General features: G+C 30.8%; 2 protein-coding genes across 3 annotated transcripts; both read right to left on the reverse strand.

The window, feature by feature from the left end:
* Positions 1–3678: 3678 nt before the first annotated feature.
* Positions 3679–4563, reverse strand: LOC101264584 (RING-H2 finger protein ATL8-like). The gene has a single exon (XM_004232537.5). The coding sequence runs from the start codon at positions 4460–4462 to the stop codon at positions 3881–3883; it is 582 nt and encodes a 193-aa protein (XP_004232585.1). The 5' UTR covers positions 4463–4563; the 3' UTR covers positions 3679–3880.
* A 4132-nt stretch (positions 4564–8695) lies between these two features.
* On the reverse strand, positions 8696–15159 carry LOC101264283 (MLO-like protein 8). Of its 2 annotated transcripts, XM_019212372.3 has the most exons (16): positions 14651–15087; positions 13926–14032; positions 13214–13271; positions 12921–13126; positions 11759–11875; positions 11172–11232; positions 10973–11061; positions 10805–10879; positions 10641–10729; positions 10467–10516; positions 10315–10355; positions 10068–10241; positions 9846–9881; positions 9662–9729; positions 9492–9552; positions 8696–9294 (listed from the first exon to the last, which is right to left on the reverse strand). In XM_019212372.3, exons 4-16 carry the CDS (start codon positions 13119–13121, stop codon positions 8887–8889), a joined length of 1470 nt encoding a protein of 489 aa, XP_019067917.1. In that variant the 5' UTR covers positions 13122–13126; positions 13214–13271; positions 13926–14032; positions 14651–15087; the 3' UTR covers positions 8696–8886. The 2 variants fall into 2 exon arrangements, with proteins under 2 accessions (XP_019067917.1, XP_004232584.1); XM_004232536.4 differs by lacking the exon at positions 13926–14032 and having other exon boundaries at positions 14651–15159.
* Positions 15160–16144: the final 985 nt, after the last annotated feature.

Below are 16144 nucleotides of genomic sequence, written 5' to 3' on the forward strand. Positions count from 1 at the left end.
ATGAAGGAAATAACTTATTGTCACATAAATATATATCCCTTATTTTGAATTAAAATTTTTTTTTAACTCTATATCAAATTAAAATGATATAAAATGAAACGGAGAAAGAAAGTAATAGATATTTACCATCCCCTTTTCCTACACAAGTTGATGGGGATTGAGTATTCACCTTCCATTTGTTTTTAACCCAATGATAAGGGGTTTTGGTTATAGTGGTGGTTTTTAATTTTTTTTTAATCTCTATCCATTTTAGTAATAATGGGTTATATAACTTTTTGCCAGCATTGATTCAACAAGTTTCCCTCCTCAGTGTCACTATCAAATCGGATAATACGGTGTAATAGATAAGATTATTATTTTTAGATATTTAAATTTTAAATTGTGAGTATAAAGAAAATTATAAAAAAAAATTAAGTAATATAAATTTAAATTAATTAAATTTTAATATAAATATCGAATTTGAAATAAAAAAAAGGTTAGCTTCCTGTGTTGAAGCATTTGTGGTAGGCCGCTAAAGTTGGAAGGTACATGACATTACATGAATGAACTTAAAAATAAATAATGCGCACTACTTCTCTTTTTAAGCTTTTTCCCTCTCTTTTGTTTTAATCTTTAATCCCCTTTCACACCATCACCCAAAATAAATTGCCGTTTTTCATATTTCAAACTTAAATTTAATATCTATAATTAAGAGTGAAACAGTTACATTACTGCATAACAATCTATATTAGTGTAAGAAAATATTCTTAATGTCTTGAATTATCACATATATGTAGTTTTTTAGAAAAGACTTTTTATCTTTTAATAAATAAATAAATTACGTAATTATATGATTATCACTTGTATTGAAATGACCTACTTTAGTTGTGCTTTTTGAATTTAGATTTGCATAACTTTAAAACACATAGCTAAAATCTAAAACTTATTTCGCTATATATTCAATATTTATAGAATCGCGTAGAGTGTTACATGTATGCAATCAAACATGATGTTAGAAAATTGCACAACAATCATGTCATATAGAGTGAACTATTCATATTTTTGTGTTGCTCCAATCTTAGGAGGACATTTGAAAAGCATTGTAGTAATTAATAACTACACAACTATGTCACTACTACAAAAATAATAAGCCTCTTGATTTGCGATACATTTTTGGAGTCCATTTGTGAAAATGGTTTTTTAGCCCGGCCTGAATAAGTTTATTGATTTGTAGGGCTTGGGAAATATTGGTAGAATCAGTCCATGGGCCAATAAAAATTAACTATAAATATAATATAATTTTAAAATTTAAAATTAAAGAGAGTTCAAACTCAAAACAATTAGGTTATTATTTCTATTTAGATATTTATACTTTTACTTGGAAAAAAACATAATAAATATTATAAAAATAATTTTATTTGTGGATTTAATTAAAAACTAGTAACATTAACATCATGTAATATTGTTTTGTCGATATTAATGATAATATTTTTTAATTATAATGTATAATTTAATTCAATAATTTTAAATAATATAATTTTCAAAAAAGTGAGCTGGCCCGACAAGCCTGTAGCCCACGTACTTGTCGGTTGGGCCGACCGTATTTTAACCCACACCAAAATGGGCTAGCCCGACCTGACCCATAAAATGTCGAAACCTGTATGGGTTAGCCCGAATGAGATAAACTAGTCCATATTGACAGCTCTATCACAACTAACTCATCAAAAAATTAGGTTGATATGCAGTGTAAACTGACCCATAAGAAATTTTGTTAAATCGTAGCTAAGTATTAATTTGAATATCGTGGCACATTATAATACCTATTAAGTGGCGATGCTTTTATTTACGGCCAACATTAGCCAAACCTTTCTAAGAAAAGGATGGTAGTTATTAGTCAAAGGTACTTAGCATATATATATTAGTAGGCCAAAATTACTAATTTAAGTATAAATCCTTTCTTAAAAAGGCACTTAGGTTGATATTCTTCTCCCCTTTCCCATCACATATTAATTTCTTTTATAACATTATTTTTGTAAAAGAGAGCTTTAGTCTTTTTGTGGCTATAGAATCACAAGTTTGGGTAGAATAAAGAAATGTTAATTTGTGTCCACTCTTCATATCTATTTATTATTACTTTTCTCTTTTGGAGATGTTCCTCTTTTTTAGGAGGAAATTGGAAATTGCTTTCAAAGTATTGTTGCATGGATGATATCATATGCAAATCCAAATCTAACATCTTTGAGTCAGTATATGATTTTTTTGATGTAGAATGAGTGTAATATGACTTTTTCTTTTATTACTATTACGTAATATGTGCGTATAAATAATTCGAGACTTCGAGTCAAAGAGTTATTACATTATTTATGATTTCTTATATCGTATAGATAATTTGAGACTTCAAGTCAAATTATTTTTATATTTTTTTCTTCTTCATATAAATTCAGTGCTCAGTCAAAAAGTATAGACAAAGTGACTTCTTTTTCTTGTTTGGGCCCTAAGTGCAACATCAGGATAATATATGGTTGTTTAATTAGTTGTAAAAGCAAGTGTGAAGTCTGTTTTTATAGTTTGGTCCTCCTTTTATTTTTTCTACCACAACTTGCCCAAAAAGTATCGTTTGATCTATAATACTACAATTCATTTGTGAACGATAAAGAAATAATGAACAATTCATTTCTTAAATCAATTTAGTTGTTCAATTTTTAAGATTATTTTTTTAATTTTGTTCTTTATTAGTTAATATTAAAATTAATTATTAACCAATCATAAATTTAACAATACTCTTTTCGTCCACAATTGTTTGTCAGGTCATGCATTTTCTTCAAGGAAAATTTAATACAAGATATAATTTGATTAATATAACTCTACTATATTAAGAATATCAAAAATCTATATAATTTTTTAAATTGAACAAAATGGAGTAATTATTAAGGGCATAATTAGTGATTAATTATTTTTTGATTGTTTAAATCAATAATTAATCTTGGACATCTATTCTTAATATACATGCCAAACAATTGTAGACGAAGAGAGTAATTAACAAGGATAAAAATAAAAGGTTATGCTTAATTTATATCTTAATTTTCTTTTCTTAAAAAATGTGAAATACTTTAGCAATTCAATTAATATGAACCGAAGGAAGTAATCGAAGAATCTGTCCAAAAATATACGCGAGGGACTATGCTAAACTTATCTCAAAGTACAGGGACCATTTTGTCATTTTTTTTCTCTTACAATAACTACCGTATCCACAATTAAGTGATTCAACTAGAGGCTACATTTAGCAAGGCTCAATATTAAAATTAACTAATACTATGCTTTTGAAGTCTATTATTTTTTATTTTTTTAAAAAAAATTATATAACATCGTTCAAATTTCGAAGATAAATTTTTTAATTTTGATAATAAATTCGGACATAAACAAATTTCAGAATTACATTACTAATTTGCCTTCCTCCCCAACAAGAAAGAAGCCAACGTTTCACATTTGTCATCTTCTACTCATTCACATCACAACCACGTTACTTCATTTTTGTTCTCTTCCACTATTTTTAGTTAGTTACAAAAGTCGTAGCCAAACAAATTGAAACGAAAGAAAATATTAATGGTTACCATTTTTTTGTGAATTTTGAAATGGAATTTCGACGTAATTACTTAAGTTGTTGTTAAGGCTACACCATTGATGTTATCTTTCACTAGATTAAAAGAAAATTTGCACACATCATTTCAACGATGTAATTTAAGATTAATTACATGTAACTTTACCCTAACCTGCATCAACACAGTAACTGACATGTTACCACAGGTAAAACTGCACTGACGGTGTAAATTACATTTATCGTTTACACCGATTTGTCAGAGTATATAACTTAAAAAACTAATGCCTCTTTTTTATTGTTACGCTAGACCAAGAAATTATTTGAGCTAGTAGATGTACCGCATGAACGAGACTCGGCCGGAGTTGTAACCGGAGCTCCGTCGGATTTACAGGAAACTGCCGGGAACTCACCGCACTTCCGGCACCGAGCAACGACGAGAATTTGACGACAAGAAGGACATGAAGAGTGTGAGCCCAGCCAAGTATCAATACACTGAAGATGAAAACTATGTCCACACTGCGGCAGCACACGGATCTCATCTCCGACGGCGTATTCCGCCAAACAAATCGCACACTCCGCCGTGAACGCCGCACCGTTCGCCGTACTACTTGGATCGTAGGTGAATTTAGGCAACGATTGCAACACTTTCTTCTTCAATCCTTTATTCGCCGACGGTTGACTACCACCGTTCCCGCCGGCCCCGATTCCTCGCCGGAGCCACGCACATCTCGCGACGGCGATGAGTCCTACTACACAAATCAGCGCACAGAGCAACGCAGCTAGTATTACAACGAAATCAGACTCCACTGTCACCGTCGACGGTGGCTCCGCCGCCGGCGTTGAAGATGAGTTGGTGCTAAGCAGAAATCTAGAAGGACGAGTCATAATAAAAATTGAACAATATAGAAGAAAGAGGACAATGGTGTGGTTGAGATGTCGGTAAGTGATGTAAAATATATTTGAAACTCTCTAGACATGTATATATATAGACTTGTATATATAGACATGTATATATAGAGATACAAAATCTTTCTTTTTTTTTCCAAGAGCTAATCTACGACTCGGTAAATTTCGTTTCAGTATAATAATACTTATAAATTACACAAAAACTTAAAATTATATTAAATAAACCTTGTGCGATTATCAGAAAAAAACTTTAAATCTTTAACTTTTTATTTAAAAGATTATCTGCTCAATTAACTCGTTAATTCGCGTATACTTATAAATTACACAAAAACTTAAAATTATATTAAATAAACCTTGTGCGATTATCAGAAAAAAACTTTAAATCTTTAACTTTTTATTTAAAAGATTATCTGCTCAGTTAACTCGTTAATTCGTGTGCGAGTTGAATGGAAGGTATCGAAGGTAACACATGTGGTGTGCAGTACAAATAATTGTAGAGGTCCCTACTATTCTTTTAAGTACAATATTAATTAAATATTTGTACAAAGGTATCATAAGCAGACACGTTTCGTTTTGTTTAAATGATAAAATAAAAATAATTAGCGGTTTAGAATAATAATGGTGGGGGTTAATCTTGGTTAGCATCTTTTTGATAATGTTAGACTATAAGTCAAATTTCAGTGGATACAACAACAAATCTGTACGCGATTTATTTTTTTGATTCGTCTGTTAGCCCAACTATCGCAATCAATTTATTTTATGTATTGTTATATTAAGAAAATTCTGATTTTTTCCAAAAAAATTATAATTTGTATTCAATTATATTTTTTGAAATGTTTATTTTAATAGTATGAATTAGATAAATTTTTCTTTTTAAAAAAATTAAAATAATTATAATTAATAAATTAATTAAGATACGCATAAATTAAATTAGTATTAAGAAACAAAGACACGTGAAGCTACCTGAATTTGTTTGTGTTGAAGGAAGACAAAAAATGAAATAAACTGAGGGCGACCATAGAAAACCACCATTGCTATTACACTTGTGTCCATACAAATACTTGTCGCTTAATTTTAAGATATATTTTATTTTTTATTCTATCACTTTTAATATATTATGAAAAAATAATTACATTTTTTTTATATATTTTACCTCTAATATTAAAAATTATTATTCTACATATCATATTTTAAGACTCAATACAAAATATCAATTAGTAGAAATAGTATAATAAAATATATATATTAATAATTATTTTATAATATATATATCGAATCAATCAGTAATAAGTAAAAATAAGCGAGTAAACTTCCAAATATTTTGCTCTTTGGATTCCAAACTAGTCTCCATCTTCATTTTAAATTTAATGTAGAATAGTTCTGTTTGTGTTTGAATATCATTTGGGACGAATTTACTATCTCACGTATCTACTTATTTATTTTTATATTTATCTATACACACTCAAATTTATAAAACATACTGAAATTAAGTAAAATTATAAGTTGATACATTATTGCTAATCAAGTTTTCATTTATTTATGTAACTTAGAATTATTGATTTTCTTTATACACCTCTACTTTTTAACTGTATAATAGTAGGCCTGTGGAGTGGAGGATTAAGGATGCTAAAGTGAAACATTACTTTATGTGAAAGACAAAGGTAACATTAAAAAGGTTTTGAGGATTAGATGGGCAACATGTTCGTTGTACATTTATTTTGCGTGACATTTTTTATTATAAAGTCTATTATTATCCAACAACAAGTGTCATGTCCGTACTTTATGCCTATAATTAATTATAAAATTTTTGTTTCGTCTACAATTATTTAAAGTTGGATTCGACAACTTATATATATATATATATATGATTATGTTAGCCATAATTTTGTTAGAGTGAGAATAACTGTTAACTTTTTTAAAAAAGATTCTCTCTTTTGCCTTTAAAAGTTTTTATTTTTTTGTTTGATATTGATATTAAAATTAACATATTTTTTTAATATAAATTCGAAAGCTCTGATTAAGATTCGAGTAATTTACCGCAACATATGTTGGTCTTTTTTAAATGATTCCTAACGCGACTTCTTGTTTCCTTTTTTCTTTTTAAAACAAATAAAATAAAGTTAGTGAGAAAGAAATGCAAACAGATAATTACTTCAATTTAATATTTGTTATAGTGGATAAGATTGATTCTCTATCCATTTTGATATTATATGAATATTTTATAATGTGTAGAGTAATTTTTTCTTTAAGCTATATACTCTTAATTTTTTAATGATTATTTTGACTTCTAAAATTTTATATCACACTCGAATATATAAATTTTTTTAAAAAAAGTTTTTTTTTTAAAAAAAATTATATTTTAATTCACGTTGAAGAGTTATATTTTCCACATTTTTAAATCAAACTATCAAGAACGAAGATATTTTTAGACTAAATTATTATTTGATGACATTTATGGTCAATTTCATATAGTACAAGAGCATTTTTTTATCGTTCTCTGATTCAGATTTTTTCTTTGATATCTGGAAATGACAAATATACTCTTGAACTATCGTTATATGTAGATATATATATATATATCCTCCATCATACTTTTGGTACATTGGTGTTCTTATCATACTCGACATTTATTTAGTATCGAATCAACAGATAAGATTGTGCCACGTGTCCGTATTTAGTCTTCCATTAGAGTGAAGGACATATATACTTTAATTTTTGGACGACAGAGACAATAATATCACAAAAATATGATGAACGCATACCATTTATGATCAAAATATATTTATACATTTTTACTTGATATTTTAATAAATTGAGAATGACAACCTGGACAACAATGGTTGCATCTTTTTTTTTTGTATAGCTCATAGGCCATGCCTACTACATGTGAATTGTTTCATATTTTCTTCAATTTTTTTGTGCAAACCCATTCTGTCCCACTTGTTTTGTTTCTTGTTTTCTTAAAAAACACATATAACATAATTATAGAGGTTGTAATGGACCAGTAGCGGAGCCACCCTTGTTTAAAGTCGCTAAAATATTATATCGCGTAAATAGATAAAAAAAATTTTTATGTATATATAGATATTATTTGTTGAATATCATTAGCTTCTTTTCTCAAAAGGAATCAGTTATGAATCGAAATTCTATTATAAAAAATTTAAATTTTTTGACACGAGAATTAACTCAATCTCAAAAATTAATAAAATAACTCACATGAAATTATTCACCCTTTCAGTATGTATACACCTTTATATTGATTCTTCTTTATAACATAAAAAAAAAAGTCCTTCACCATGGGTCAGGAATCAAACAAACACAAGAAAAAAGGTTTGCCATAATTTTACTTTTATATTTCCTCCGTTTCAATTCGCGGTAGTACTATTTAATTTGACATAAAATTTAAAAAAGAAAACAAGATTTCTGAAATTTGTGATTGAGAAAACAAAACTTTGGACTTTTGTTCGACTATAAATCATTTCATTAAAAAGTAAAAAGAGGAATTTTAAAAATTAAATTTATTACTAATTATACAAAACTGACATTCTTTTTGAGGAACAAAAAATGGTTCAATTCAATTATTAGAGGATTCAATTCCCAATTCCAACTTAAACAAACTCAAAACTATGAATAAAAAAGACTTTCCATAATTAGAAGAAAAAACACTGAAAGCATTTTTGCCATTCATAAAATTGTTTAGTGCTCCATGTGATTTTGCTTCAGTACCATTGCTAAAAGATCAGATGCTTGTCATCCTTTTTGCAATTCATGTTACCAACACTACTAAGCTAAAGAGAAAAAAAACAAACAAAAACTAGAGGTGGGGAATATTGGAAAATGATTGATTCTTCTAACTCATATACTTGCTTTTTTCTCCTTGTTGGAAAGCCAAAATACACTTTTGCATGTGACCTAGGAGATTTTTTTTTTTTGATATGGATAGTATTCGAATCAACTTGCTTGTACCAGCTATCACCGGTGGACGGAGACAAGATTTTCATCCGGGGACTCATTTATCTAATATATATATATATATATATATATATATATATATATACGATAAAAGATAAATTTGACCTTTCTATTCCGCCCCTCTGACTTTGACCCTAGTATTGAGTAACTCTACAAATCAAGGTTTAGGAAGATGAAAAGAATCGCGTAGTGCTTGTTACCTAGAACATTCTTTTCAAGATTTAACCTTATTAAACTTGGTAACCATCAATAAAAAAATCTTATTAAGGCAAACAATTAGAGAGTAAAAATATAGTACAAGGAATTCACCTATATGTGCCAAACTGCTTATATGATGTACCTAAAATGTATAAGCACATTGATATGACTTGAGGGAAAAGGAAAAGGATTAAAAAAAAAAAAAGGTAACAAGTTGGCTACCTACTTCCTTTTCACCTTTGAGGAGCAGGCTTCACAAATGAGAAGTCATCTTCATTCCTAGTAGATTCTCCATTTTGAGGAATATGCACATGAATTTCTGTGTCATCATGATCAATATGTGTAGTTGCTATCTCTGCACGAGTCATCGGTGTTGTTGGATCATTTTCAAGGTCGGATGCTTCTTGATCACTGTAGCCCTGGAAACGCGATGAGTGACCAGTGGTTTTGTATCGATGAAGACCAGGGCCTGATGGGTGCACAGGTGAGCTCATTGCAGACCTTGGACTTGCATTACCCAGTGTTCGGGTAGGGGACCTGTCACCCCTCGCTCCTGTCCGCTTCTTCACAGCCATATGCCACTTCTTTAGTGCCTTGGAGGTTTGCTCATCAAAGATGGATTTTTTCATATGGGATCCCATCTGCAGAAAGGCCAATGCTTTATCTAACTTAACAACAATAGATCATGCTAAAAAGGCTAGAAATTTCAGTAGTTTTATGTAGTGAGCTTACATTGTTCAACGAAGTGAGCAATAGCAAATGTCTAAGGTAATATGGCACGAAATAAAACGTAGATACAATTATACTATTGGTTTGAGAGACGAGCCTATGATAGTACCTGAGTTATAAGGGCATAAAGCGGAAGAGTGATATAACTGCATAGGAATAAGACTCCCACTCTGTAATACAATGAAAAAAATTGATTTAGCGAGAGCAAGCTGAAATTGTGAAGCTTAGGAACTAAGATAATGAATATTTTAAAGTGAGTTTCTGTAGCACGAAACATACCCTATAACAATTTTTGCAATGACCAGCTCAAACGCCTCGTGGAAGCAAGATTTTAGCCCATACTCATACTACAGAAAAAGTAGAATCCTCATCTCTATCATAGTTTTATGGACATTAAATAAAAAGAAAAAGAATATCTTGCAATATCAGAATTTGATCTTGATACAGGGAGAAGAGTTATTACCCATATCCACAGAAAATATGTTATCTGGAATGCATTCTGCAAAGTTTGATAAGTGCAAAAAAAGAGTTTAGCCAAGGGAATATATAGATATGAAAAGCAAACTACTCCATGCACCATATTTGTGATTTGTCTTATGGAAACTATAGTACTTGCAAAGTTGAGCCCAAACGACTGGTTTACTAATAATACTTCTTTAAAATTCTGCAAATTGGAAATGCAAACCTGAAACAAGGCAAAATGAATGAGGTGAAGAACCAGTCGTGGTCGACCAAACCAAAAATATTTGTCTGAGGCTTGTACAAGAGGGATTCCTTGAACTACTGCATGTCTCTCTTTAATGTCAAGGGCCATCCTAGTCAAAACAGCTTGAAGCTTTGTTCCAACAGCTAAAATGATCTGAGAAGATTTCATTAATTAGAATTTCCCCATAAAGTAGTTTCAGAAGATGAACAATGGAAAAGAATCTTACAATTAGAGGAATTAAGGATGCCCAGAACAATGCTTGCCACCCTGCAATGGGTCAAATAATTCAGAATATATGAAAACATGTAGTAGATGGTGACTAAAACGGAAGAACTAAACAATTTCCAGAAATGGATCAGACCTCAGAACATAACTTACCGCTAACATTCAGAAGCAAGAAAAGCACAAATGATGCCCATAAAACTGGACTGCCCGGAAAAAAAACACAAGTAAAAAGCCAATCAGAGATCAAGGATATATATGGTAATTAGGCACATATGCACACATAAATATGCTGAAAAAATTGAGAGAGCAAATAGAGCATCTAGCTACCTGACACCGACAACTACCTTGAAGTCATCCTCTAATGACCTCTTGATGTACTTTTGGAAGTTAAATTTACTTCCAGGAGCCAGATGAACCTGCGAAAGGAGGAATTTTAGTTTCATGGGTAACAAAGAATTACCAAGGAAGAACAAATCACAATGAACACTCACACTTATGAAACCATTGCGCAGAGCCAAGTAGTCTGACTTACTGACAGACTTGAAAAATTGTCTGAAGAAGCATCCCTGCATGATGTAAGTTTGCGACAGTCAGTCACCTTAGCACTAGTTTGACCTTCTGGTACAAAACTATGAATGCACATTGTATTAATTCCTCACAATGTAAAAGAAGATCGGGATCCTTGTCCAGAAACTAGTATGCGCTCGGACAAAAGATGTCTCATGAGTAAGTCTAAATCTTGAAGGATCTGCAAGACCCAAGTTAGAAACATAGTGAGAGAGTCAAAACCAAATGAGCAAATAAACAGAGAGCAAGCAACAATCCAAAGTTCTGGCTTTACAGCAAGCAAATTTATACCATTTGTAAACTCGTAACTATGGGTTGAAGTCTCTTGCTCCCAACCTTTCCAGCCACGAATCTGAAGAATAAAGTTTCAGGCATTTAGCAAATGGATTAATACCATAAAAGCATCCTAATAGTTTATCACTCTAGACAAGTGGTAAATTCCAGTAACAATTTTGAGCCTTGGTAGCTAGTCAATTATAGCTAGGAGTATAACAGCAGCGATTTTAGGGGAAAACAGTTTGAATGATCCAACACTTAACTGCCATAAAATTATTTGAAGTTGAACACTTCCTATCATACCAAGACCAGTTTGTCATGCAACTTAGTTTCCTAACTTGTTTGAATGTGTCAACCAAGTAAGATAGAGAAACAATCCAAAATGAAGCATAAAGCATATAGCTTTTTGCATCCTCCCATTAGTACCACCAGAGTATTGGATCACCATGAAAATTTGACTGATCTTGTGAGTTAATTGAAAATCTACTAAAAATGCAGTCAATAATTGGGACCTACAACCTTCCTGGATTACCTAAGAAGCAGTATAGATGGCAACTAAAGCATAGTAGAGGAATAACTAAATAAAGTATATTATGAATTACCTTAAGTCTTCCCAACCACATGGTAATCGCACTGTATAACACATGAAGGACTGCCAAAAAGAAAATGAGGATGTGTATTTGATGCAGTGCTTCAACAGTAACAAGCGGTACACGTCCCTGATAGGAATACTTTAGATTAGTTTGATGAAGAAAGGAAAGCTTGCTGTTGATGCTAATAATAAGTACCACATAAAAGGTCCAAAATATAGCTGAAAAAGATGGGCCAGAACACAGTGCTAACGGAATGCAAGGATGCTGCATCTGGTAGAACAACTTTACCTTCAAATATTAACTTTACATGAAAAATTTACCCAAAACCTAAGCCGACCACAAATTTTTGAAGCTCATAGTCTAAAGACAGTTGAAGCGCATACATGGTGCTTTTTTAGTCATCAATTCCTTCTTCCTATGTCAGACAGGATAGCGTAAGAATAAAACAGTGATGGTAAAAAGCTAAGTGTTTCCTAATCCTCAATTAGGCTACACTACATGAGTCCATCACTTGGCATACACCCTAATGGAATGAAGGTGCTTTGTGTAAAATTTCTTTTGCAGTTCCTTTTTTGTGATGACACCATGTTATTTGAAATGTCCATTCATTTGAATTGAAGAGTCGAAAATCCTAAGACAGTTTGCAATAATTTTTAGTAGGTTTGCTCAAAATATCTCATTGTCTAGGCCAATTGATAGAAGCGAAAAAACATTTGGGGCCTGTTTGGATTGGCTTAAAAAAAAAAGTAACTTTTAAGTCAAAAATAAAAAGTCAAACTGAAATTTTATGTTAAAAAATAAAAAGTAGGGGGAGACCTACTTTTGATTTTTGACTTATTCTAAGTCATTTTAAACTTATTTTAAGTCATTCTTGACATTGCCAAACACTTCTCAACTAATCTTAAGTCATTTTTGACTTATTTTAAGTTATTTTTTATGCTTTTCAGGCACTTCTATAAGTCAAAAACTAACTTAAAAGTAGGTTTGACCAACTTTTAAGCCAATCCTAACACCCTCTTAGTAATGTCTCCATTTGTAATTCAAGATAGGATTAGTAAATTTACCAAAAGCACAACTCTCCCAGAGCCATTTTTGCTATCAGTACTCATTAATACAACTAAATACATCAGTGAAGTCTGACCCATATTGTCAAGGGCCATCTACACGTTACCTCTTTGCATTTAGGCTCTGCACCTGCCAAAATTCTACGCTCATACCATAAAAGCTTCCTACGGTGTTCCTCCTCCTTTGCTGCATCTTTGTTGTTTGCAGGGCATGGCAACATTGTATCAGCAACACTTGGGGGGATACAAATTCCAGCAATGTAATATTGACTAAATACAAGGGTTAACGAGATGAAACCGAGAATCATCAACTCTGCAAGAATTAGATGATTCAATCAAAATGGAAACACGTCACCTCTAATAAAAAAATGATAACAAGAGGAGAAAGAAAAAATCTTACCGGCCTTAACCTTCTCCAAGGCCTCAAAGAGAGCTTTTTTATGCCTGTCAGTCAACCACTGAGCAAAGATTTCATTGTGTCAGTTATTCATATTTTCTATAGTAGTAGTAATTCAAGGAACCAACAAATGAGCTGAGTACATCAACTCATGCAATTAAAATAAGTTTTGAAAAGTAAAAAACTTTAAGACAACAAACTTCAATATCAGTGCAATAGCGGAGCAAACTTGGTTATAAAATGCTGACCAAAAGCCAAAAAGGGGAAAAATGAAGAAAATAAAAAGAAGCAAGTTATTACAATTAAATGAAAGGACGAAAAATGAATCCGAACTCAATGTTATTGATATTTTCTGCAGCACAAAGGAATAAGTTCACAAGGAACAACACAAACATTGAACTATTTTTCACTCTTATCCCTGGTTTACTGGTCAAAATTAAATAAGATGCAGAAAGAACCAATTACAACAATCAGAAGTTATGTTGTCCAAAGAACCAATATGTGTAAAACAACTCAAAAGTGCACAAATAAACCAACCAAGTGAGAAAACAGTAGTCGTAGTTCCTTGTTTCTCGATATGCAACAGAGGAAACAATAGTACTAAAGCAAATCATCCAGGATACATACATATAAAGACTACAGCTTTCTTAAAAGCAAAAGATTTGAGAGCTAATATTACAGCAGCAGATTAACAACAGAAACAGTAACTACCGACCCTCTAGACTGGTTTAGCTATACGAATCCTCAATACCAATGCCGCTTCATTTGAATCCACTCACTCCTTTGTTCAATCATGTAACTTCCATGACAAATTAGGGATCACTGTAAATAAACACGAGCTCAACTTGAATAGCCATAGTAAAACTATGAATTATGATTACCGAGAACTCATATACATATACTCCCACAGATAGCACTTTGTTTTTTCCATTGTGCATTTTCCTTATAGCTGACACAGAGTAATAATCAAGATGCGTGCAAGCAGGCTCGGTCACCATCATTATATAGAGGACGCAACAAGCATCTGAGCAATCAAGAACATTTTGTAGGTTCTAGAGTTTATAGTTGACATGATATCACTTCCAATTTGGCAAGGCAAGACTTCCACAGTCAAATGATGTTACAAAATAAGAAGTCAATTATCAACATAGCTGCAACTTAAAACCCTTGATTTCCAAAACTAGGAAACACAAAAGAGAGCTACTACAGGTCCCACTTTAATAAATGCTCTTGGCTAAGACTTGTTGATAAAGTACAAGAACAATTAAGGGTGAAAATTAACTTAAATAAAGACAAACATTTTTTCACAAAAAACAGGATATTTTCAAGAAACATCAACAACAAAATTCAAGAATTCTTCTTCCTAAACGCAAAACAAGAAGGTCAACGAACAGGGTCATTAAAGAAACAAAGAAAGACTAAGTTTTTATGTCATCATACCGTTCCAAGTTTGTGCAATATCTTCTCTAAGGCAATAGAAATGAGGATAATAACTGCACAAACACCAGCCACAGCCCAAGTTGGTGTTTGATCAAGTTGCCTTGATGTACCATCACCCCCACCTGCCATTACTAACCCTCAACCCAACAAAATTTCAAACTTTATCTTGAAACACAGTATTTCAGCTTCAGATGTATCAAGAATTTCAAGAAAACTAAATGGGTTCTTGTTAAAACCCTCAAAAGACTCTCAAGAATCAAGAAAATGCCAAAAAGACATACATTTTCAACTAGAACAGAGTTGTAATAAGTAGTACATAAATAATTATAGTGGTGAAAGGGAATTTTATAGAATTGGCAGTAGTTAGGACCAGACTTGGTAGGTATAATTTCACAGATATGTATAGACAACAAGTTGGTATAATTTCTCACGTCGTTGAGGGAACAATTCACAATAGAACAAGTCTGTCCACTCTCTTATATACAAAAGAAATTACTATTAATTTTTGTAACGCTAAAATCTTAATGAGGGATATGTGTGTTTTCTTAAAAATGGACTAATGTGAAATTTACTTTACCAAATGGATAAGTTTTAATAAACGGTTGCTGATAAAAGATTCGTTCATGTCATTATTTGCTAATTAAAATAGTATTAATTTTGTAAAATTATCTTCTTCTTTTTCTTAATGTATGATCAATTATTATTTGATAATGCTATTGATTAAATTATTTTTTTATATATGTCATTTTTGTGATAATAAGTATGTATTTTAATCGAAATAGATGCTTTTGTTCTTTCTCAAATTATATTTTAGATCAATCTTCTTATATTAGTATATCTATCATTTTGAAACTCTATATTTGTCTTTGTTGTTGAGGGGTCTACTTAGTCATAAATTAACATGAAATTAAATACTCCATTTGTTTAATAATATCGGTTTATTATTGACTTTCCACGTTTCTTAAACAATTATAAATAGAAGATCAATTTCACTATATTATGTTTTAAAAATATAAATACAATGTTTTGTGACATGTAATAGAGAAATGACTATAATCAATAGTAAATATAAGATTATTTATTAATTTTATAAAGTGAACAGATATTATTAAATACTTTAAAACAATATAATGAATAACTATTATTGAACGCGAATAGAGTAACACAAGAGGAGAACGTGAGATTATTTACTACATAGTAGTTGACTTGACTTGCATTAATTTTAATTTATTATAGGAAGTGAACATCTCGACAATTTGTCTGGTGAATGTGAAAGTTTAGTTTAAAAATAATAATCTACTTGGCTCGAGAAATATGTACTCATCGAACCAATACTCGTTTTATCATAATAAAAAAAAAAGTTTTTTTTTTCATTTTATTTTATATATCATTTATTTTTATAAATAGTTAGACGATAATATTTATTTTTTTATAAAATTAACGCATAATATCATATTGTTTTTTTATCCTTGTAAGTTGTTAGCTTTAAAAATA

The sequence above is a fragment of the Solanum lycopersicum genome, chromosome 2, assembly GCF_036512215.1.
Source record: "Solanum lycopersicum chromosome 2, SLM_r2.1".
NCBI lineage: Eukaryota > Viridiplantae > Streptophyta > Magnoliopsida > Solanales > Solanaceae > Solanum > Solanum lycopersicum.